The sequence below is a fragment of the Homalodisca vitripennis genome, chromosome 1 (genome assembly GCF_021130785.1).
Source record: "Homalodisca vitripennis isolate AUS2020 chromosome 1, UT_GWSS_2.1, whole genome shotgun sequence".
Taxonomy (NCBI): domain Eukaryota; kingdom Metazoa; phylum Arthropoda; class Insecta; order Hemiptera; family Cicadellidae; genus Homalodisca; species Homalodisca vitripennis.
In genome coordinates, this window is record NC_060207.1 from 73,339,422 (window position 1) to 73,365,482 (window position 26,061).

Sequence of the window (26,061 nt, forward strand, 5' to 3'; positions counted from 1 at the left end):
CGTTATATAGAATAGATACAGTGTGTTCCAAATTTTATACACACTAAAGGTTCTAGGAAACTATAAGAGATACAGCCAAGATTAAATGGACAAAGCTGTGCGAAGACCAACATATTTATGTGGTCAAGTTGATTATTCGTTACTTCGTTTCACAGCTTTTTTATATATTGAAACATTTTTTAATTAAATCTGCATGCAATTTTTTATACATTTAAAATATTAAAATCTTTTTGAAAACCAGCAATTAGAAGGCGTAAGGTTCGGTTCTCACACACACGCGCGCGCGCGCACGCACCCGCAAACAATGGGTGTATTTAATTTTAGGGAATTAAAATAATTATTTAGGACGTTGGGATGGTCTGAAAAGTAATTTATCCTAACCTCTGTCCCTCTTGACCATTAACACTGGAATAACATCTACTTGATACATGTCTACTTCCATTAAAATATCATTATATTGCTCCATAGTATTTCATTATACGAGTGTTTTAATACGACGGACTTCGACTGTATTACTCCACCACACTGGCTTCAATGTTTCCACGTGCTACTTAAATCATCTGAACTACTCTATCAAATATCATGGAATGTTGCAGATAAATTCGATTCTCGTATTTTATTGGTACTTATAAAAAAGTGTCACTCTACGGACTTCAAAATACTGCTCTTAACTTATTTAAAATTACTTATTATTAAACATTTTTGAAATGGATTAGGTGATGGTAATGTCTTTCAGTGACCATCGCTTGTCCCAGGAGTGTTTGGTACGTAATTTCAGAATGATGTGCCTATGACGTCGCAGTTGTTCAGCAGGAGATCGCGTGTGAAGCTGCGGGTAACTGCTAGTTTAAATAATAACGATGTAAATGCCTACGTATTGTAAGTTGTAAATGTCGGACGTGCTGTGTGTTGTGCATGCACGTGCGGGACACAGAGCCGGCGGCAAGTACAGTATGATCACGAATAATGAGTGCGCATGCGCGTGAGGGCATTCCACACACGACTCACGGAGCGCCGTGGTCAAAACACAGATCACGACAATAAATTTGCAAGTTTTAAATTATTTTAATTCATTTTTTAAATAGACAATATGAAGTTATCGGGTAAGTAAATGTGAGAATGGATTGTAGTAGGACAGAACAGTGTGTTTATGGGAAGGACGCTGATACCAATACCCAAGTCCCCAAGAGCCCTATGTTTAGAGGGTATTTTATACCGCCTAAACTACCCCGTGAGTCAGCCCCCCCTTCAAATAACTTTTTGTATACATCATTAGAACGAACTGAACTTAAATGCTGTCTAGAATTTCCAGGTAAAACAAAATCCATTCAATAATTTATAATTCATTCAAACCATCTGAGATGTGATATTTGGACTCTTTCTAAATTCATAACCACCAACAGAAGTATGGAGTGATCTTCCCTGGCCTATTTCCTAAATAGTTGTTTTCCAACATCACCCAAGCACTTCAAATCTCGAACCACTCGTAATTAGAAACTGCTATAACGATCAGAGATGATGGCTTTACAAGCTTTGTAGCCTCCCGAACACCATAACAGGGATGGTGAAAGCTAGACGTGTAACCCGCCGTCGTGCACGGTAGCGTGGAAAATGGCCATAGACACTCAACGGGCAGACAGACGTAGCTATCGCCGAACTAAGTCACGAACAGGACTACATATATCCAGCGCCATAGACACTCCATGAGCAGACAGACGTAGCTATCGCCGAACTAAATCACGAACAGGACTACATACATCCAGCGCCATAGACACTCCATGAGCAGACAGACGTAGCTATCGCCGAACTAAGTCACGAACAGGACTACATATATCCAGCGCCATAGACACTCCATGGGCAGACAGACGTAGCTATCGCCGAACTAAATCACGAACAGGACTACATACATCCAGCGCCATAGACACTCCATGAGCAGACAGACGTAGCTATCGCCGAACTAAGTCACGAACAGGACTACATATATCCAGCGCCATAGACACTCCATGGGCAGACAGACGTAGCTATCGCCGAACTAAATCACGAACAGGACTACATACTCGTACATCCAGCACCAAAGGCAGTTCACGCTCCGTGATTAGTGCTCTTGGATTTTCTGCGGTAACAAAACGGTATGATGCCGACGTTCTTGCGCCGAATAGTCTCGTTGCAGTTCTCAAGTGGCCTATTATAACCTATGAGCTACTCTACAATAAAATTGAATACTCCCGAATTTATTTATTTAAATAAAACCAATACCAATTATTTTATCACTTAATAAACGATGATGACGGCATTTACCATGTGTTTAGTTTAAGGCATCAAGAAAATGTTTATTGACTTTTGTACTCGTAAGTGGAGGAGATGGAGAATGAAATTTACAGTAATATTCTCATCTGAAGTCCTCGATGATTATATGACAAGAACTGTTAAACTAAACATGAACGTTAAGAGCCGGTTACAGTAAAGGTACCTTGTTTTCCCCATAGTAACAATGTCAAATCTAATATATCTTTTTCGATACTTTACGGGCTATTCATAAAAAATCTCAAACGTTCATTTTCTAAATATTAAAAAGTAAACACTTTATAAAAAATATCAAAACCCGTTTGGATGCGTATTTATCATGCATCTAAAATTAGATGTATCTTACGATGAAAACAAGGGTATAAAACTGAACGAGGTTTTTATGGGGAAAACTCAAGGTAATTTTACTACAGCTGACTCTTAACGTTGATGTTTAGTTAAACAGTTCTTAACACCTGTTACAGCCTGTGAACCTCAGGCTATAACTGTTTAAGGCGTATCAGTGCACTTTCCGTGCAGCGTGTTCAGGGTCTTTCCAACAAGTTACTGTCTGTTGCTCTTTACTCGTGAACGTTAAAGCTGAGTGTGACTGTCAATAAACTGGACATATGGAGGAACGAAGGAGGGAGGAGTGACCCTACCATGTATAGTCAGGTGAGCAGCCTCGCTTACTGCCTGTGCCAGATATGATATCAGAACGGTGACCTTGGCTCACTGACCATGTACACTATCAGTCTGTGTGCCGTGGGCTTACTGTATAAGGCGATACCACCTCTCTGACGAGGTCGAGCCTGCTGAGTCACACCCGTCGCGCTCTCCAGGCCGTACAGGCTACCGTTCTACAGTACTACACTATAATCCGTTCAATCATCAATAATGATCTTGTCTCCAAGAGTGGAGTGTTTTGTTCAATTTACTATAAATTATTTCTAGAGCAAATTGTTGTTTTCCTTATTGAAGCATTTCTTGTTTATTCTAGAGATATCTTGAACATTTACATATTCTTGTTCATGTTCCACTGTTTCTTTAATCTATTTATTGTACACATTCGACTATTTCTTGAACATTTTAATACATTTCCAAATTAAAAGATTGATAGTGAATATTGATGATGCTAGTGAGTCTCTTAGTAAAAATCACATTCAATTGAACATTCTAGCTCGGCAATGCCAAATAACACGATACGCCTAAGTAAGTAACCCGAGATACTGAGTAGTTGTTATTTACAAAATTATAGCGAATAACAAACTAACATATTTGTTGGAAATTTTGTTACAAAAAACCATTAGTTGTTATTCTGTAATTTTAAACATTTTGTTATACATTTATCTCATATGATTTGATTCTGGTTAGCATAGGTAATGCGTAAGTTATACTATTTTACCACTCAGTCTAGAATCGCAATCTTTCAGCTAAGGATTCTCAACACTATACTAACTTTAAATCTATACAGAAGCAAACATTTTATAAAAATGTGTGGTGAAAAATGTGGTCCAATAACGTCTAAACTATCTGTAAATTATTGAATTCAGACTGTAAACGCCCCCTTTTCAGGTTGACAACAAATAATAGAATAATTTTTCATAAGTAAATGATATAGTCTGGGTTTCCTTTTGAAATATTGTTCATTTCACCTTATTGATTATTAAAACCATATGTCCCATGTGGTTATCGTAAATTTCTTGCAAAATAGTTCTAAACGGCTTTGTCTTATTCTGTTTTTGACAATATATAAAAATTTTGTGTGAAGGGTTTCAAACTTACAGAAGATCACGCGTTATTTATTATCATTGATCATTGTTTTCTTTCAATGTCTGACGAATATACTATTGCAGTCGGTTTTTGGTTGGGATAACATTTTCTATCATAAAGCCACAGGCTCTTTAAGATAAGTTCCTTGCAAATAGAAATAGTAGGCACATTTTTTGTCACTCCAAGATGAATGACAGGCATTTTAAGTAGGAAGTTTAGGCATTTTTGTAACCTGGTCCAAATAAAACTCGTGAAAATAAAAATATGAATTCTGCAGAATATAAATGAGTCTTCAGGAAGTGACATTTTAAATGGTTTATGGCAGTAGGCTAATTATACATCTGCAATGCAATATAATTTCAGAAAATTATATGTATAAACATTTCTTGAGGAAATTAAATAAAAAGAAACAGTTTTATTCACTCCAGTTATCTTTCATAAGCATATTGTGAAACATTCAAGTTCATCTGTATGTTTTGTTTTAGAGACCGGATTAAAATATGTCCTAAACTGTGTTTAAAATGCCTACTACTCCTGTTACAACGACCAAACACATTTTCTATTTTCTAGGCTTCAAAAGTATCTCAAAAGAATGTAACCAAACATGTTTTAAGTAAACGTATATCGTTCCAACGGGAAACCGATTGCACTACATAAACTGCACACAAACAGTAACGCGGATTGCTCGAGCGACGCTCAGAACGTCGACTAATTAGATAGGTCAGGAATGTGTGCCCTCTCCAGAGCTCATTAGCCGACTCCAGAGTTTGTTTCTCCAGTGTCAAGGTCCTCGGACCATTGTCCAGTCACACTAAGAGAGTAGTCATGTTCCAGTTGTCAGTATTCACCAAGTCGACGCCACAACAACGCAATGAATAATGTACATGAAATTGGCACCACGGTGTAGTTCCTTTCCCACGGCCCGCCGCGATACCCGCACCGGTACCGGCCTATACACTTTCTACATTTTTATCCCGTTTTCCCGCAATGCGTTCCCCGATTCTATCAATAGAATCACATGAGTTACACCGGGTATCACAACAAATGTTTACTGCCTGTTCATTCTTCAATAGTTTATTTTATAAACTCTAAACTTATATTAAGTTTCTATGTGGTCTCTATCTGAGATGTCAACTACGGAGCTACGGAGACTATTATTAATACTGATATGTCAAGGCTCTGCAACTTAAAACCAAAACACATAAAGCACAAATACATGCTGCAAAAATATTGGCTACAGCTGGCAGCAGTGCCTCTATCTGACATGTGCAGATGTAAACACCAGAGACTATTAATAATACTGATAAGTCAAGGCTCTGTAACTTAAAACCAAAACATGTAGTAGTCACAAATACATGATGCAAAAATATTGGCTACAGCTGGTAACTGTGCCTATCTGAGATGTGCAGATGTAATACTGATATGTCAAGGCTCTGCAACTTAAAACCAAAAACATGAAGTAGGCAGAAATACATACTGCAGAAATATTGGCTACAGCTGGCAGCGGTGCCTATCTGAGATGTGCAGATGTAATACTGATATGTCAAGGCTCTGCAACTTAAAACCAAAACACATGAAGTAAACAGAAATACATGCTGCAGAAATATTGGCTACAGCTGGCAGCGGTGCCTCTATCTGACATGTGCAGATGTAAACACCAGAGACTATTAATAATACTGATAAGTCAAGGCTCTGTAACTTAAAACCAAAACATGTAGTAGTCACAAATACATGATGCAAAAATATTGGCTACAGCTGGTAACTGTGCCTATCTGAGATGTGCAGATGTAATACTGATATGTCAAGGCTCTGCAACTTAAAACTAAAACACATGAAGTAGGCAGAAATACATACTGCAGAAATATTAGCTACAGCTGGCAGCGGTGCCTATCTGAGATGTGCAGATGTAATACTGATATGTCAAGGCTCTGCAACTTAAAACCAAAACACATGAAGTAAGCAGAAATACATGCTGCAGAAATATTGGCTACAGCTGGCAGCGGTGCCTATCTGAGATGTGCAGATGTGATACTGATATGTAAAGGCTCTGCAACTTAAAACCAAGACACATGAAGTAGTCACAAATACATGCTGCAAAAATATTGGCTACAGCTGGCAAATTTTCAAGAGATTTCGATGTTCTGTACGATAACGGGATTGAAAGCCGCTATTCAGCCAAGTAGTTTGGTTTTATCTTTTTCTGACGCTGAATCATTATTTCTTTACGCTTCTGCGGCTGGTTTAATTGATTTGGTTTTAAAGTTTAAAAATATTATCTATAATTTTATAGTTTTAGCCCTCTCGGTGCACTCCAATTTCGATTCTCACCAAAAATATCTAGATTAAAAATAGTTTTCTTTCTTAAAAGAGAAATTAAATTAATCAATAGACTTAACGAAGAATTAGGTCGTGGCTTCTACAATGTAAACTGGCTCTCGGACTACACGGGGGTTTCTTGTCTGTTCTGTCAAAATAAATAATAATATACACACAACATATAAATCATAATAATTGCTCTACTTCATGTAACTGTAAAAACTGGATCTTGGTTATCACTACCATTCGTCAAAATAAAAACGAACATGTTTACCGAATTACACACACAACCTAGACCAGTAGCATAATTTAGCCCTACTAAAAGACTGAATCTGTTTTACCTTATTTATCCTACTAGATCAGCAGGTTGTAACGGTGTAATCACCGTTACAGTGGGCCTACAACCAGTGAAATCTACCATTATAACCCGCAGACCACCGGCCAAGTTAATAATAGACTCGCTGTTTACAGATGTTCTCTAAATTTTATTCAGAGTTACCAGGCCGTATCAAAAACGCGTGCCTAGCTCCTTAACTCGGCCAGGCGCTCCGACTCCAGGCTCCAGTCGAGGTTTGAGTTAGAGGTGAGATGAGGTCGCCTAGAGTCGGCGACAACCGGTTCCGGCTTGGTGTCACGTGGGCAAGCCTACTTCCTGCCCCGCTCGAGAAGCGAGGGGGACAGAAATATATTATAGGCTATTTATCTTTCAATTCGTGGAAGCTGCACCGAAGGAAGCGGTCTGAAGACGACCGCGGTAGTGTTACTCACACGTAACCCCAACTTAGCATCTGGGATAAGACTGATAGGCTACCAACAATGTACCATCAGTCCGACTGTCAGTAATGAGAATGACAGTATACTCGACTGTCGGATTAATCATACCACGTATCCTACGCGATCATTTCTACTTTATTCGAGATTTTATTCATAATGTACTTTTAAAGTAATAAACTTCAACTACGCTATACATTTCTGTAACGGTAATTTAGGGATTAAAGAAGAAGCTCACTTAAATTGGTGCGTCTGATTTAGCACCCATTGGAGATAGCACCCCCTAGGAATACTCTAATCCTCAGAATTTAGTGTTTTATTTTTTATCATTAATAATAGAAAATACCCGAAAGCTCTTTGTATCACTAGTGTTCAACACTTTGATTGCAATATTGAAACAGTAGTATATTAGTCTTGAATGTTTGAAATAACTGGAAAATATTGAATTTGAGGGGTACTAATTCATTCACTGCCTTGACTGTATCCATGCACTGAATAACACTTCCTTGAAACACAGGGGGTGCTAACTCAGTGCCTTGACCATGTTCATGTACTGAATAAATACTTCCCAGGCATGAAGTCAGAGCTCAGGGGATGCTAAAGCATCATTCCCCTAAAATGTTTACATTTCAAACAGCTGACTTTTCAACCCACCACCAGGGCCGCATTTACAAATTCGGCGCCCCTAGGCCTACAGACCAAAAAGCGCCCCCCCCCCTTCCCAGAGGACTCTGATTACACTGACGTAGAAATCCAGTAAACTTCTTAATTACGTAATTTTGATGAAAGATAATTACAATAGTATATATATAGGAGTGTTTTGAATAAATAAAAGCAATGAACCAATGAATGAGTCAACGTCGCACCCCGGACCTAGTTGACCTTGGCCACCCGCCCCGCCGAGCGCCAACACCACCCGCCGCCGCAACTTTCTTCTTTTGTGTACTTTAAAATTTATGCGCCCCCTAAAATTTTGCGCCCTAGGCCTGGGCCTAGTGGGCCTATAGGGAAATGCGGCACTGCCCACCACTCTTGTGACAAATGCTATTATTATTTTATAAGAAATCGCTCTAACGTTGTTTGGCAAGAAATTTACAATTACTAAAATGTTCTGTGATTTATAAGGACTTTTATTAACTGTTTAGCTTTACTTCAGTTCAGTTTGTAATTATTATTTAACTAAGAAGTTTTACGCCATGTTGGTTTGTCTAGCAAAGCCGTTATCTGTCCAGACTTCAGATACATACTATACTATTTGTCATTTAAACACCTAAGATATTAATTACACCCATAATTAATTTTTTTCAATGATTATAATTTGTATCATCAACTTACTGTAAATAGTATCATATAAGAATATTGATAGTTTCACCTTCAAACATTTTAGTTCAACAATGTATTTAAAATTTATGTCATGCATCTAATAGTATTTTACATTTTTGCTTTATTTTTGACAAGTATAGTGTGAAAGCTACATTGGAGTTATGATGGGTTTAGGTGTTGTGTAATTAACCAAGTTCAAGTTTATAAAAGGAAACAATGCCTACATACTTTATAACTATTCATTTAAATTCTAACAGGATCTTTGAAATAGATATTTATTAATGTTTCAGGTTGACCTATCAACACACATTGACACAGAGGCAATAAGAGAGGCTTATAATGAAGTGAGACAGGATACAGTAGACATAGAATGGTAGGTAACAATTACTTGTAGCCTTGTACTTCTCTAAGATGGTTTGCAAACTTGGGTTGCTTTGTTGGCAATTATTACTGTGTGGTACGACGAACACAAACGTGGCCATGCCTACCAGTATTTAGTTTTTAATCTCGAAAAATCCAAATCAAACAAACAATAATACAAAACTTGTGATGGAAATATCTTGTATATCAATCAAAGTATTGTTATATATTCAGAGGGCTATCAACAAAAGAAGCTGGCTTGCACAGGCTTACCTTAAATTATTTTAAAGCAGATCCACAATATTAATGATTTTTAGAAGTTCGTGCTGGGTACTTTTGGGAATTCTTAAAGGTAACTTTGTGGCCTTTTACAAAAGAATATTCCTTGGAGCCTTCTTAGGACAGTTTAAATTCAAGCAGTACGTTTTACTATTTGTCATGATTAGGTGGTGATACAAATATTAAATCCAAAGCTTTAATTTCTGTAAGAAACAATTTTCTATAAAAGTTTATGAAAAGATCCAAGAATAATAGGATCCATACATTTTAAGATTTGGTTTGAATAACCAACTGGTGTTACTACACTTATTTACACCACACATTTATATAATTACTTATAACACTTGAAAAAAGTATTCACCAAAACTTTGGGAGATTACCTAATTCCACCCAATTATTATCAGATTGGAATAGTATTAGAACCTGAATTTCTACTTATCAAAATTAATTTTAATGTATTTAGCAAGTCTTTTGAAATAGAAACACGCTTGGCTGTAGCTGTAAATGTGTCTTTTGTCAATAATACTTGACGGTCAATAATCTTTGCGGTTTGTATGGTAATAAAAAAGATTTATTTAATTTTATAGCTGATAAATCAGAAATGAAAATAAGGTATAATATGTTGTTATAAAATACATATTAAAATATTGTAGTGCATTTCCTGGGCAAAATAAATCTTCTGGCAGTAGATATAATTTCAACAAATATGTCATTTACACACTTTTTATTCAGTGGACTGCAATAATGGACAGTTTCCACTTACAAGGCCTCTGCAGTTATGATTCTTGAAACATTTCAATTCACTGTGTATATTTTTCATTGTAAAATTTAGTTATTTCTTAAATATTTTGAACTGTTAAGTCCCAGTTTGAGTAAATTGTTTGATTGAAAACTAATTTTAATTTTATATATACAAAAATTATAATTGTGAGGACCTAAATGACATTCCAACTCAGACTCTGAGAATTCTCTTGCGAGTATTAGGTTCTGGTGAAATACATGTCTTGAACGTATAAAGTTTCTACTATATTTTGGCACTATTTTACCACAAAGACAGTTTAAACCCAGATGAGGTAAGTAACTTGCCAATGATAGTTCCTAGGTGTGGTCCTGAGATAATGCTGTAAACACTGTTTTAGTAAGACCTCTGTGTTCTATTTTTCCTGCACTTTTATCAGTATGCACTATTTCAACTATTGAAATGTTAGTAAAGCAATGTTATGGCTAATGTCTTTTACAATTAGAACTTAACAGATAAATCAGTTGTTACCATTCATCCAGTCTACCAACAGTTTGAAAATAACCATTATTTTGTCTCAGGCTGGTCTTGAAGTACGATGGCACCAGGATAGTCTGTTCAGCCAAAGGAACAACTTTTGATAAATTTAAAGAAGAATTCGGTGAAGATGAAAGAGCATATGGCTACATAAGAGTACAGGTAACATATTTTAAGAGTATTAAGATTCTCTAGTTGTGTTTTTTAAGGGATAAGGGTGGGGATAAATGTCATTTTGAAAATTGAACCTCTACTACACATAAATAACTAGAACATATTTTTTGTAATTCACTTAGTCGTATACTGCATTTTTCCGGTTCCATTGCATGTTGTAAGGTGCTATACAATTATAAATAAATAGATATTTTCATAGAATTATCTTGTTACAAATTTATGCTATTGAAACAACAAAAATTATGTTTGAACTTTTTTAGCACTGAAAATTTAAAAAACTTGTCTAGTTTTCTCTTTATCCTTGAGGCAAGAAAGGAGTGATTATATTTTTTGTTAACGTGAAGTTATAACTACAGAGTGATCATTAAGTCACACACATCATAAGGTAATCGAGTATTAAAATGAAAAAAGGAATTAATTTAACCAAAATATATTTTACGAACTTTATTAGTATACACAAATTACTTACATATATTCTCATTATATTCGTTAACAATATGCACACATGATCGGCTTGATAATACTGTTCAACAATAAAACCTCGCTGCCCTTGAGAAAATTTCATATTTACAAAGCAGTAAACTCAACAATACGACATACTTAATGGCTAGTATCCATTTCAACGGTGTCTATATTTTTGTCAGTAGTACATTTAATGCTATCTTGCAGATATCAATATTACTAATTCATAAAATCTACTATGTACAGAAACATTCCTTTTGATGTGCACGACTTACTGATCACTCTGTATAACAAATTACATCCAAATTTAAAACTAATAAAAATACTTCTTTTTTATTTTAAATGTAATATCAATGAAAATAAAGTGGTCAACTTCAAGTGATATGTCAATAGACAATATGATGTTTTATTTATTTTTGTTTCTTTTCCAAATATAAAGAAAGAATGGATGAGAAGCTTGATATATTGAAATAAAGACCTCAACCTTCTGATTTTTCTTTTTTAAGAAAGAATCTTAAACATCAAATCCAAAGCTAAATATAAAAATTACATTCTATCCCCAAAAAAGATTTCTGAGGAATTTAATTTTTTTATTTTTGATAAGGGAGTTAAAAAGTACTTCAAAACAACTTCAATGTGATTATTGCCGAAAGCTTCACATTTTTTAAGAATTTTTTACTACAGTATTTAAGAATGGAAGAGTTTTATGTACAACACAACCTAGGTTGCTATTTGATTTTTTTTTTTAGATTGGGGCTGTTAAGAATTTCAAAATTCTATGTATTTTTAAAATGTGTAAATTTTGGGGTAGGGTGGCATTTGATGATATTTTTCGATAAGCTGTCTCATCATTAGTTTTGAATAAAAATATTGTCTCTCTACATTTGTGCAGGTAGTTGCAATAAATTTACCCACAAACCCCTGATTTTTTAACGTTTTGGTGTACCCTGTACATAAGCGGCAAGATAGGTTCAAACTTTTTCCATCAAAATAATCAGTGAAGAAATACCTTTAAAATGAGGTATAACTCAACATACTTTTACATTTGAAAATTTTCCAAAAACCACCCCTACCCACCAAAAACTATCCTTTTGGGGAGTTTTAGAAATTTAAAAATAATTTCTCCAAATTCTTTAGGGTGGAAATAGGGGGGTTTAAGTTGTTACGAATAATCTTCCTCGTTTGGTTTGGCCGCTATAAGTACTGTACGGGTGGTCTGCCTCACCCTGTATAGTAATCTGGATAAGTCAACTAAGATGTCCTAAACATATAATGGGAGAATGATTAGGGCTATCACAAACAAAATGCAATCGTCCTAAATCCCAAATAGGGAATTCATTTTAATTATATGCATAGTTTTATCAGATTTTATGTTCAGGCTTTGCTGAAACTGGAGGTTCTATGTTTGAATTAACTTATTCAACTGCTTCTATCCTACTTATGCTTCACAATGTGTACATATACCCAAGTTGAGGATAAAATTGTACTATTCAACAACTAGGGCTAAATTTACAACACATATACCTTGGAGGTTAACATGGGTTGACAGCTTTGATGGACCTCTAATTTATAAGTTTTTAGTCTAGTATCTATCCAGATTCTGTTGTTTGCAGATGGGAGACGAGATGAGTAAACGGCAAAAGTTCCTCCTGGTGACTTGGGTCGGCCAAGGAGTGGGAGTCATCAAGAGGGCGAAGATGAGTACAGACAAGGCACTTGTTAAAAATATCTTATCTGTAAGTTACATCCATAAATATATTTATAATATTAGAGTTGTTTTCATCTGCTTTAGAATTGCTTTGGACAATACAAATGTTGTACAGCAATACAATAATAAATGAATGAATCAAAATACAATTTCAGAGGAGTTTTCAATGTAGTTTTAGAATTAAAAACACCATGTTTTTATTATTTAATTCTATATTATAAATTGCATACAATTTAGTAACTAATAAAACATTTTATGAACCCTACTTCCTAGTTTTCAAACTAAGAACTGATATAAACAATTATTTAAAACATTTGTATAAAACTAACAAACATTAATTTATTTTTAAGGATTTATAAACTTGTAAATGAATTGATCCATATAGTTTATGTTAGGGACTCATTTGTAAGGCAAGTCATTGACAATATGTGTAGCGTACATAACATATCAGCAGTTGTTGTGTACAACATTCATAGTAAATGTCTAAAAGCCTCTATATTTAACTAATGAGGAGACACTGTTCATTCACTATTTGGAAAAGGATGATCTATTGTACATCAGAGACTTAACTATAACAGCCAATGGAAATACAGTAATGTCTTTAGAAGAAAATGGTCTAGGTTTAACTGAGAGGACCATAAACAACATGTCTCTGATGGGAACACGGACATTCACCTAATTATTATTTATAGGATATTCACCCTATTACTATAAAGCATCCTGATCTATGCTTTTATTCTTGCAATTGTTCACTTAGACAGTTACCATTGTTTAGAAAGTTAGTGGAATTTTCTTAGACATAAAAAAGGCATTTGACACAGTAGATCACAAAATTCTTTTGGAAAAGTTATACATGAGCGGGGTTAGAGGAAATGCGTATTCCTGGTTTGTAAGTTATTTATCAAAAAGGAGTCAATGTGTGAAAATTAACATTTTTAGTGAAATTGGTTACATCAGTAGTGGAGTACCCCAAGGGTCAGTTTTGGGAGCAATTCTTTTTTTAATTTACATTAATGATCTTTGTAATGCAAAATTAAATGGAAAATTAACATCTTTTGCGGAGGACACAGCTTTGTGTTACGTAAAAAATAGTTGGACTGAAATAGAGCAAGCCATGAATTCAGACTTGAACGCTATTCAATGGTGGTTTACAAGCAATTGTATGCTTTTAAGTCTTGTAAGCTTTTAACTTCTTCCCCTCCATCTCCTGCCTCGGCATATGTTCACAGTGCATGGTTTACACATGAACCGAAGAGGTAAAAACCGGGTTGCTGAAATGATAAAAAATCTTGCCATGAAGAAAGTCGTTGAAAGTAAAACTGAAGTTCAAATATCAACCTCAACATTACATACTGGAGTAAAACCAACAACTATGCTCATTCCAAATGAAATCTACAAACAAGTGGCAGAAGAAGTAACTGCCAGTCAACAGGTTCCCCCAGTTTCTTCAAACTCCAACAACAACAGGAACACTATTGAAACTGCCCCTGTGCGTTCTTCTAGAACTACCATCTTGGCCGAACTGGAAACATCATCCTCAACTTTAGAGTCAACACTATTACCAGAGACAAATATTAATGAACTGCCTGCAGAACCACAGCAAGCTGAGAAACCTACTCCCGAGAGCGCGTACTCCAACATCCACTCCAACGGTTTGTCTCCCGGTGATCGCAGCTACGCAGAAGCCACAGCTACACCTAGAGGTCACAACAGATCACAAGAAACCACCTTCTCTACACACCTCAAGCACAACACTCTCTCTGTAAACAGTTGCCCAAGCCCCCCTTTTACAACCCTAACTATGTCACCAAAAAATATTGAAGCTTTTGATGTAAAACCTTCCTCTTCTTTAAACTCTCCAATGTCAGAAAATACCTTACAGGGGATGACTAACCAAACCAATTGCTCATCCAAATGTCACATTCCCAGTACATTTCCTGCTTCCTCCAATAACATAGTCAAAAATACAATATCAATTTTACATCACAATGTACAACATCTTCCATCTCGCTTAGATTTACTTGAAATTTTCCTTAAAGAATCAAAAACCGGATTTAATTGCACTTAGCGAACACAAAATGACAGTAGAAGAATTGGATTTGCTACAAATTTCAAACTATGTAAACAGCGTCTTGTTTTTCAAGGGGAATCGGGTCGAGGTGGAGGTGTTATAATTTTAGCTCATAAAGATATAGATTTTAAGAGTGTTGAAATGCCTTCCATTCAGTCATTATTATTATAGAAAAAGAGTTTGAGTATTGTCTAGCAGAAAAATAACAACAGGTAGTTTTTTCATTTATATATTAGGATGTATTTACAGATCTCCGAACTACTCAAATCTGGACCAAATTTCTTCACAATTTAGAAATACTGTTAGATGTTTTGTGCACAAAATTTAAAACAAATTGTAATTGCAGGAGACTTTAATATAGATGTTCTGATAAAAAATGATACTTATAACAGATTTGTAAATATTTTGTCTATATATGGTATGAGGTATATGGTTAACTTTCCCACCCGAGTAACAGACCACTCTAAGACTGCAATTGACAACTTTATTAACTAATATAGAACCAAACAATGTTTGTATAAATGGAGTAATTACTCAAATTTCGGATCATGATGGTCAACTAATGAATTTGATGAATGCAGTTTCTGATAGCACAAATTTAAACTAGGAAAGAAGTAAGAAAATTTAAAAATAGTAACATAGACATTTTTTGCAGACATCTAAGCTCAGAATCTTGGTCTGAGGTCTACCAATCTACTGTTAATCTAAAATATGATAGTTTTTTACAGTATTTTTAAACATTATTTTGATATAGATTTTCCTAAACGGTATGTAACAGAAAACCCATGTAAAACAAAAGAATGGATTGATGAAGAATTAATTATAAAACAGAATGAAATTATAGAATTGGAATCCCAATTTAGAAGGTTTAAAGACAACAACTTAAAGTTATTAATTAAACATAAAAAAAGAGAGCTAAAAAGTAATATAGCTAATAGTAAAAAAAAACTACTTTGAGGAAAAAAATTGTCAATTCCAAAAATAAGATTAAAACCACATGGAAATTAGTTAACATGGAAGCAGGTAAACAGCCAAAATGTAAGGCAAATATTAAATTATTTTATCAAGAGAATTACGTAACAGACCCAATTGCTATATGTGATACTTTTCAATGAGTTTTTTGTTAATGCAGTCAAAGACTTAGTGTTACCAGAAATTACAGAATATTCTGCAAATTTGAATTTGTCAAATTTCCCTACAGTGGACACAAAATTTAAATTTGAAATGGCAACAGAAAACGAAATTGAAAAAATAGTAAATTCTTTTGAAAAACAAATACTCAACAGGAAATGATGACATCCCTATTACGATCATTAGGTAGCCTTGCCTTTTATCAACACTCCGCTGACCCATATAATTAATCATTCTCTAATTTCAGGAGTATTTCCTGAAAAATTTAAATTAGCTCGTGTCATTCCTATTTTTAAAAAGGGTAATTTGGAAGATGTCAAGTGTTACAGACCTGTATCTTTACTTCCTGTATTTTCAAAAATTTTAGAAAAAGTAGTTTTTAATCAATTTTATAAATACCTAGAGTCTAATAAGATACTTGACAAAGAACAACATGGTTTTAGGTCCAACAAATCTACTATAACAGCCGGTGTTGAGTTTATAGAGTCGATTATTGAATCTGTCGATAAAGGTGAAAAAAAGTAATTGGAATCTTTCTTAGATTTGTCAAGAGCCTTTGATAGCGTGGAACATAAGAAGTTAGTAGTGGATGTGCTTCAAAATCTAGGAGTGGAGAACACTGAGTTAACTTGGTTCAAAATCATATCTATCACAAAGAAAAACAATATGTTGAAATAGACCATTTCTTGGATAGTAAAAAAAATTAAGTATAAAGAAAAATATTCCTCTCACCTTTTAAAAGTACAATATGGAGTCCCACAGGGATCGATTTTAGGTCCTTTATTATTCCTGTGCTACCTAAAAGGTTTTACCTGGAGTAGTACAGAGATATCAACAATAAGGTCTGTCTTTATGCAGATGATACTAATGTAATCATAAATGCAAAAACTGAAGAATTAGTTGAATTTTCATCGTACATTGGCTTATCATTAATAAAAGACTTTTTAAACAGTAAAAACCTTCTTTTAAACTCATCTAAATCTAGTTTTGTTTCCTTTTCAACAAAACAAACAAGGAATAAAATTTTTCCTACAGTATTTGTGGACAATGAAATATTGGAGCAGGTGGAGGAAACAAAATTTCTAGGCTTGACTATAGACGAAAACTTAGCCTGGGAAGAACATGTTAATCTTGTAATTCGTTTAAAAACGTCTAGCGGTCTTTACGCTTTAAGGAGACTAGCCCATTCATGTAATATTGAAACTTTAAAAAATTTATATCATGCTTTAATCCATTCACATATTTCCTACGGAATTTGCATTTATGGTTCAACAACAAAAAGAAATATGGACCAACTTTTAATGCAACAAAAAAGGGCACTAAGAATCATGTTTAATTTGAAGCAAACAGACTCTGTTAAACATTTGTTTTCAGAACTTAATATATTTTACAGTTTTACAGTTTGTACATTTACGAGGTCAGTTAAATTTGTATTTATCAATAAAAGAATTGCAATAGGTAATACATCCCCATAGGTATAACACTAGGTCACATAGATTGGTTGAACCTCATAAATTATTATTTTTTTGAAAAAAAAACCCACTTTTAAAGGAAATAAATTTTTTGAATATTTACCCCAAATCATAAAAAAAGAGCAAAACCCTAATACCTTTTTAAGTTTGTTGAAAAAAATTCTTAGCACATGCTGCTTTTTTACTCTATAGAAGAGTTTTTATTTCTCACAACAATTAAAATGTCAGCAATAAAATATGTTAGTTTGGTGGTTATAAAAAATTTTTAATTAAGTATAAATGAGTGTGTAATGGCATTGTTCTGTCTTTAGATTGTCTACAATTCTGTATTGTAATGATAGTGTACTACTAAGAAAAAAAAATATATATATAGAGATAAGATAAAATATGACACTATTCTTGTACTTACTGTGCAAATATGAATAAAGATGATTGATTGATTGATTGATTGATTGATTGATTGATTGAAGTCCGGAAAAAACAAAATACATAAATTTCAATTTAAGAAGTGAGCAAGAATTTGATAATGAAATTATATATAAATGTATGGACTGTTTGCTTAAAAATACCCATTGCGATAATAGATGTGCAATTGTGTCACAGACTTATAGTTTGAAATATTTGGGAGTAATTTTAGACAGGGAGGTAAACTGGAAGAAACACATTGAAAGTTTAAAGAAAAAGTTATACAATACACTAAGATGTTTCTATTTTTTGAAAAAAATGTGCACGGAAGATGTCTTAAGAATGTTGTATTTTTCATTAGTAAACAGTAGACTGGAATATGGTATTTTCTGTTGGGGTGGGACTTTTGACAACAGTTTGAAACCAGTTTTTACACAGCAAAAGAAAATTATTAAATTAATTAAACGAAAAAGTAAATTTGAACCATCTTGGCCTTTATTTGTAGATTTAAGAATTCTCCCTCTAAAATATATGTTTGTATATAAAGTATTAAAAATTTTTTTCGTAAAAAGCGGGAATTTGAATGAATTAAATCATTGTTACAAAGATAAATTGAGGTATAAAGAACGTTTGGAAGTACCCAAGCCAAATTTGACATTTTTTACAAAAAGTTATTGTTTTATGGGTCCTAGAATTTTTAATATTATTCCGAAAAGCATTGCAAATTGTACAAATGCTAAGTTGTTTGCAAAAAAATTGAAGTTTTGGCTTTTAAAAAAAGATAATATTGATGACCTTATTAATATACAAGTTTAATTTGTGTTAAATCTATATCGTAAAGAAACAAACATTATTCTAAGCGGCTAGGTTTGTTGAAGTTATATTGCCACAATTGCATTTATTTAGTGGGACTTTATGTAGTTAAATAAAATATAAAAATCTTTGTAGCGCAAAATGTTCAATCTTGGAGAAGGAACCTCTACACAGGCTTTGCCTTAGAGGCCCTATCTTTTTTGAAAGTAAATATATATTGGATATATACTAGAATATGTGTGTTGCATTTAAACTTATATATAGTATTTTTATTCTTTTAATTATGATAATTTGTGATATTGTATAGTTTAATTGCAGTCATTAATTTAAGACTATATGTGAATTAATATTATTACCATCTGTTTTGATAATTTTGCGCCAGATTATTTTAGTTGTGATGGAGTGTAATTACTTTCGAAAAATAAATATATTCTATTCTATTCTATTCATTGAGTTAGGAGCAAGATAAACTGTCAGCATAGGTCTATTCTCTTATCTGTGGAATACAGATTCCTTTTGTAAAATATTTTCTGTAACTTAAGTGAAATATATGGTTGCATATATATATATATATATATATATATATATATATATATATATATATATATATATGCAATTGTTCACTTAGACAGTTACCATTGAGTTAGGAGCAAGATAAACTGTCAGCATAGGTCTATTCTCTTATCTGTGGAATACAGATTCCTTTTGTAAAATATTTTCTGTAACTTAAGTTAAATATATGGTAATATATATATATATATAATGACGGGAAGCCGGTGAACAATTGAAGGAATGAACGTATACGAAACTAATGCGGGATGTATGAGGGCTAGGTTACTCGCAAGTGTACTGTTGTTCTCTCTATCCCTGGTCTGTGTGTATGGATGATGAGTGAATGAGACAGACAGTAGGTCTACATGTGATGGGATGTATGAGGGCTAGGTTACTCGCAAGTGTACTGTTGTTCTATATATATATTAGGAGTATTCTTATATAAAGTATTTACCTACTAAATCATGTGGAAAGGAGTTTTTTATTTTTCTAGGAACACTTTTAAGTATAATTTAAACATTTCATGTCACTTACTCAAATATAAACAGCCTAATAAACATTTAAGCTAAAATAAAAAAGATGTTGATTGCAAACTTACTGACTGACTAAAAGAAATAAAATATGATACATGATTATCATCCATTATCATTTCTCCCAAACTTGTTCAAAAAGGTTCAGTAGTTGTTCAAGGTAAGCTTGTCCATACCAGTATAAAGTAACTGAACCTGAACATAGAAACACATGATTAATTTAATGAAAACCAGATTAAAACTTAGCTGGCACTACTATTTGGTTTTTTATCAAACAAATCCATTACAGGTCATTAAAATATAAGGTATCAATGTTTAAATTTGAATGAAATTCACACTTTTAGTATATAATACCTCTTATTGAGCAGTGTTTTAAAAACAGGTGGTCAACATTTTTGAATGCAACAAGGCAAAGTTAGGTGTACTCAAGTGCAACAAAACATTGTTGAAAATTTGTATTTTTGGAATAATTTTTCAAACACCTAAGATAAATCAAACTTTAAATACAAAACATTTTAGTTAAAAATTAGAAATGAGCTGAAACGTGACAAATGTAACATATTTAAAAACAGAATACTTCTTTGGTAACCTTAAATAAAAATTTGGATTTGATACATTTTGAACAAGGTAACAGTTAAAAAAAAAACTTTGAAACCGCACAACTTTTGACATTTTGGACCACTCTGTGTACAAGAAGGAAAATAAACTAAGCTCTTTTTACAACATGATCAGTGAATAGTAGAGACCTTTAAAATGAGCCACGGCTCAACAAACCCTCAAATTAAAAAATGAGACCTATCCTCCAAGCGTGATTTTGGTGCATTTTTGGATTTAAAAATTGTCTGCCTTATCCTGTTTAGTGAGTATCACACAATTGATTCTAGATACCGTCAGAATGTATCTAAATGGATATATGCTATGCAAAGGGTTGATAAGCTTTCTTATATATGATAAAACTGGATTTAAATCTAAACAGGAGAGGCCCGAGATAAAAACAATCCGTGAAGACATTAAATTGCACTCCCCCTCCAAAAATCCTCTACACATCCCTTTCATCTTTACCATTCCTCCACCATAGTAATTTTTTCACACTATATATTTTTATGTTTTCTAATACATATCCACTTTGTAACGACCACATATCCAAACTTCCTAACAGGTATAAACAATAGACAATAGACAATAGACAATATACTTTATTGACATGTTCTTTGAGAACAGTACATAGCGTCAGTTATACAGGTATAAGGTAACAATTTTTAGCTGTTTGTAAATTCTTCTTCTGTGTAAAAAGGTCTCTCTTGGAGCCACAGAGTCAGTTGTTTCTTGAAGCGGTGAGGTGGTTGGTTCTTTAAGTGCTCTGGAAGGTGGTTGAAGTAGGCGGCTCCTTTATAGGATGGTTTCCTCTTGTATAGGCTCAGATGGTGTGGGGGCAATGCGAAGTCCGAGGCATGTCTAGTGTTGTGCTGGTGCAGATCTGAGTGTCTTGGCTGTGATGTTTTTACAGTGTGGAAGATTACTTCTCTTATGTAGAGTGATACGACTGTCAATATTTTAAAATTTTTGAAGTGTTCTCGGCAGCTGTCACGGTAGTTAAGGCCTGCGAGGCATCTAATTGCCCTCTTCTGGTTGATCAGAACTCTCTCAAGGTTGGTTTTGGATGTTCCTCCCCAAGTGGCAATGCCATATCTCAGGTGTGATTCGAAGAGAGCAAAGTAAGCTACCTTGGCCGTGTCTGTGCCACTTATTTGTTTTATTCTACGTATAACATAGTTTCCTGCAGATAGTTTTTTGCACAGTTGATCTATTTGTGGCTTCCATGACAGTTTATCATCAATTATGATACCAAGGTGTCTGGTGGTGTTTTTTATTTCTAGGTCTGGGAGCGTCAAGTTAAGGTCTCTGCGTAGATTGCTGAAGGTCATCTGAACTGTTTTTTTATTATTTAAGACAAGGTCATTTCTGGTACAGAATAGTTTTGTTTTATTGAAAGTGGCAGTTGTGTTTCTCTGGAGTATTGCTATTGATTTATTTGCTATTGTTAGTGCTGTGTCGTCTGCATACATGACGGTATGACAGATGTCTCCTAGCCAGTTGGGCATGTCATTTGTAAGTAGGAGGGACAAGACTGGCCCCAGAACCGATCCTTGTGGTACGCCCCTTTGTGTGTCAGTGGTTTTTGATTGACATTTCTGTAGTATGTTGTTTTCAGTGTAATTTACTTCCACAAACATCTTTCTATCAGTCAGGTAGCTACGGAACCAGCTTTGAGCTTTTCCTCTTATACCAAGGTTTCCTAGTTTTTGGAGTAGTTGTTCGTGATTTAGGCAATCAAAAGCCTTACTGAAGTCTAGGAAGAGGCAGGTTGCTGTGCAGCCTTCTTCCAGTTGATCTATAATGTATTCTATGAATTGTATTAAGGCTGTGGATGTTGATCTGCCCTTTAGGAATCCGTGTTGTTGGTAAGTAAGAAGTTTGTTTTCCTCAAGGTAGTTTAGGAGTCTGTGTAAGACAACTTTTTCTAAAATTTTTGAAAAAGTAGAAATGAGTGAAATAGGTCGATAGCTGTTTGTGTCATTATGTGGTCCGGCTTTGTACTTTGGGTAGACTTTAGCTATTTTTAATTGGTTGGGGAAAATTCCTTGTGAAAGAGATTTGTTAGTTATAAGGGTGAGTGGTCTTAACAGTTCGTTTTTACATGCTTTTACAAGTTTAGCTGATATGTGATCTGCTCCAGATGAGGTTTTTGGTTTTAGGGAGTCTATGATTTTTAAGATTTCATTAGTTGTTGCTGGTTTGAAGTGTAAGTTCTGCTTTATAGGTGGAGGTGGTTCATAGTCATCTGGGTCTGGGTTCGGATTAAGATCAGAGTTTTGGAGTGTTCTGTGTGCCACAGTTGAGAAAAATGTGTTGAAACAGTTTGCCACTTCTGCTGGTTGTGTTATAATGGTGTTGTCCATGAGGAGGAGCAATTCTGTGTTGTTGTCAGTTTTAGCCTTACGCTGGTTATTTACCACTTGCCATAACGCTCTGGACCTGTTGTCAGCTTTGTTTATATATTCTGCCATATATTCTTTACGTAGCGATTTTAGTTTAGTGTCGTAACTCTTTTTCCTTGCAGCCGTCTCCATTTTGTCTTCTGCTCTTCCTGTGCATTGTTCCTTTTCCAAAGCTTTTATGTATTCACTTTTTAATTTGGCACATTCCGTGTCCCAGCACTGCCTTAAGCCTTTGTTATGTCTGGTTGCGCAGGTTTTTAATGGGCAGGTTTCATCTAGAATAGATTGTGTGATAGTGTGGAAGGTGTCATACAAGTCGTTTATGTCCTCTTGAGCATGGAGAATGACCCAGTTTTGGGTTTGCAGTCTGGATTTGAAAAGTTCTATTGTTTTCTTGCTGAAAATTCTTTTTCTTTCTTTGAAGCTTTCTTTTATTTTTGATGTGATTATTGTGGCTGATTGGGCTGTATGGTCAGAAAGTCCGGATGAGATAACCGATGTGTTTATCAATTGTTGGTCAATGTTAGTGCATATCCAGTCTATTGATTTAGAGGTATCTCTGGTGATACGTGTGGGTGGTAGGTTCATTCTTGTTATCTGATAAGATGTTAGGAGCTCTTCGAGTTTGGATTTGTCATTGCTTTCAGTCAGGCTGTCCACATTGATGTCTCCTACAAGCACGATCTTTTTGTGTGACTCTAGAGATCTGTCGAGTTGTTCTGTAAGTATGTCAATACCTTGGTCTAAGTTTGCGTTGGGAGGTCTGTAGACTCCGAGTATTCGTAGGCTTGTTTTCTTTGTTTTTATCTCGAAGAGAGCTGTCTCGCAAATAAGCTCGCTCTCATCTCCACTTGTGTATATGAGATTAGTGTGCTGTTTGAGGTCATCTTTTATGTATCCTGCCACCCCTCCTTTGATATGGTTTTTCCTGGCAAAGCCACCTACAAGTGTATAGCCATCAATGCGGGTGTTTTCCAGGTTTTCTTTGGTCAAGCCGTGTTCAGTTACTATTATAAGGTCCGGGTTTTCCTCGCTTATGAAATGAGTAAGTCTGTCAATTTTGTTGGATAGCCAATTTACATTTTGGTGCATGATTTTAATTTTGTGTTTTGTATAAGGTGCTGAATTTTCCTCGATGTTGAGTTCTGTGTCTTTGTGGGTTGTTAGTTCTGTACATGTTGCTATTTTCTTTTCCTTTCGGAGTTTATGAACGTCCTTGTTACAAAAATGGTTTTTTCTTTGTCCCTTGTCCTTCGAGTGCAATCTAAAAAAGAGGTTTTGTTTGTGTCACTGTAGTACAAGGTCGCAGTGCCATATCTGTTGCATAACAGGCTTTGCAAACATTCGAGGTTATGAGAATAAATAATCTAAATGACATCAGAGTGGGATTCTATCTTGACCTAAAAAGCACTAAATGTTACCTGCAATCATGCCAGAACTGCTGTCTCCCCTGACCCACCGCTTTTTAGTCAATGGTATCTTGGCTATATGAGGGATACCCATTAAAGGAACTTGTACCATCTTTGAATATATAAATCATGCCTATTAATAGATTGTTTCTTTCGTTAGCTCAGTTCGATTTAGAGAACCTGAGTAGTTGGATTTGCTAACGCTCAGCCAAATCCCATGTACGAGCATACACCAGTATTGAACTCGATTTGGCCCTTATTTAAATTAATTTTTATCCAAATTTCGTGCCCCAATCGATCTTGAGGTATCTCTCTCTTTAAGCAATATGCTTTGCTAAGGCTCAACGAAACTCCATTGATGGATATATACCATCAATGAACTCGATCTTACATATGTAAAAGTGAATGTTGATAAAAAATATTACACTAACACTGTGTAAAATCTTATGGTCGAATATGCGCCTTTATCAAACTCGATCTTTTTTATGTAGAATTGACTCTTTGTACAAAATTTCAAGCTATAGCACACTTTGTTCTTGAGAAATCCTGCGGAATAAAGACAGATAAACAGAAAAAGAAATTTGCTAGCCCACAGATTAGTAGGAAAATTTTAAAGTTTTATAGTTAATTTATTTGATATCCTGGTGAAAGTTAGGCTTTTTTAATTTTCAGCGAAATTCCATAGAGGGACATGCACCACAATATTGATCTCAATGTTGCTTATACAGAAATAAAGTTTCCTGGAACATTTCAAATCTGCACCCCTGTTAGTTTATGAGATTTCCAACGGGTACACATACAGAAGTAAAATTTTTCCCTTGTCAGAAGTTTTTGTTTTAAACAGTTGGGGAGGGGGGGGAGGAATTGTGGCCATCCAGCACCCTAAATACATTGGTTAAATCAATTGTAATGCAAGTGACATTTTAATTTTGTCATGTTTGAATTTACTCGACCTTGAAACCACAGGCTTGATTGATAAGGACAAAAAAGGAACCAGGGTGGTTGTGCTGGGTGAACAAGTCTATTTTTTAATTTTCAGATGAAAGAGGAGGAAAGCAGTGCTTTTGACACCCGAGCATTCTGAAATCCATTAGTCTAGTCATAATATGGAACAGTATCAACACTTGTTATGTATATAACTGACTGTAAAGTCCATTTTTTGCTTGTTTTGGTGCCCTATGTAGGGCCTAGAGCCACTCTGAATCTCATGGACTTTTGAATCATACTTTATTTCATTTAATTTAGTTATAATAACTGAGGTTTTGTATATATTCACTTTCTTAAAATTGTAATTACCCACTCTGCTCATTAAAAATGTATTTAATTTGTTTGTTTTTTTTCTTGAAAAAGATGTCAAAAACATAATTACTCATCTGATCCATCAAATTTTTATCTAAGCAAATTTTCAGGTTCTACACCACCCTTTACCAAGCACCAATCCTATTTTAGTACTGACCTCAATTGGAATTTCATTTGAAATATAACTAGTAATATTTTACACAAATTATAAAAATCTTGTTCTGAAGACAAAATTTTAATTAACAAAGGTTACTTTTGGATTGTTACAGAATTTTGCAGTAGAGCTTCAGATAGAAAACAAGTCCGATTTTGATCTAAACTTTTTTAAGGAACAACTCAACCGGGCGGGAGGAGCAAACTACGGAACTGGAGTCCGGGACCTCTGATGTATATTCACATTAACTACAGTAAATATGTGTGCAATATAGGTTAAGTGATGCATGATCCTAATATCTCATCGACTGCACAAGAGTCCTTAAATTAATTTATATTTGAGTGAAAACTTATACAAAAACAAAGTTTTTATAAACAAAATCAATCAAAACATATTTCTTTTGCTTGAATTATGCATTTATTTATTTCTGTATTGAAGTTTTAACTAATACTTTAAGTAGTAAAATTTTGCATTATTGTAAATAAAAAATGTATGCACCAA

The 26,061-nt window shown here is 34.3% G+C and overlaps 1 protein-coding gene across 1 annotated transcript in view; it reads left to right on the forward strand.

The window, feature by feature from the left end:
* Positions 1–26,061, forward strand: part of LOC124364557 (coactosin-like protein) — a 44,307-nt gene extending 18,246 nt beyond the window's left edge. The window contains exons 2-5 of the mRNA XM_046820116.1: positions 8,757–8,839; positions 10,426–10,543; positions 12,631–12,753; positions 25,676–26,061. Coding sequence (XP_046676072.1) covers positions 8,757–8,839; positions 10,426–10,543; positions 12,631–12,753; positions 25,676–25,792 — 441 coding nt within the window. The 3' untranslated portion in view covers positions 25,793–26,061. The remainder of the gene's footprint in view (positions 1–8,756; positions 8,840–10,425; positions 10,544–12,630; positions 12,754–25,675) is intronic.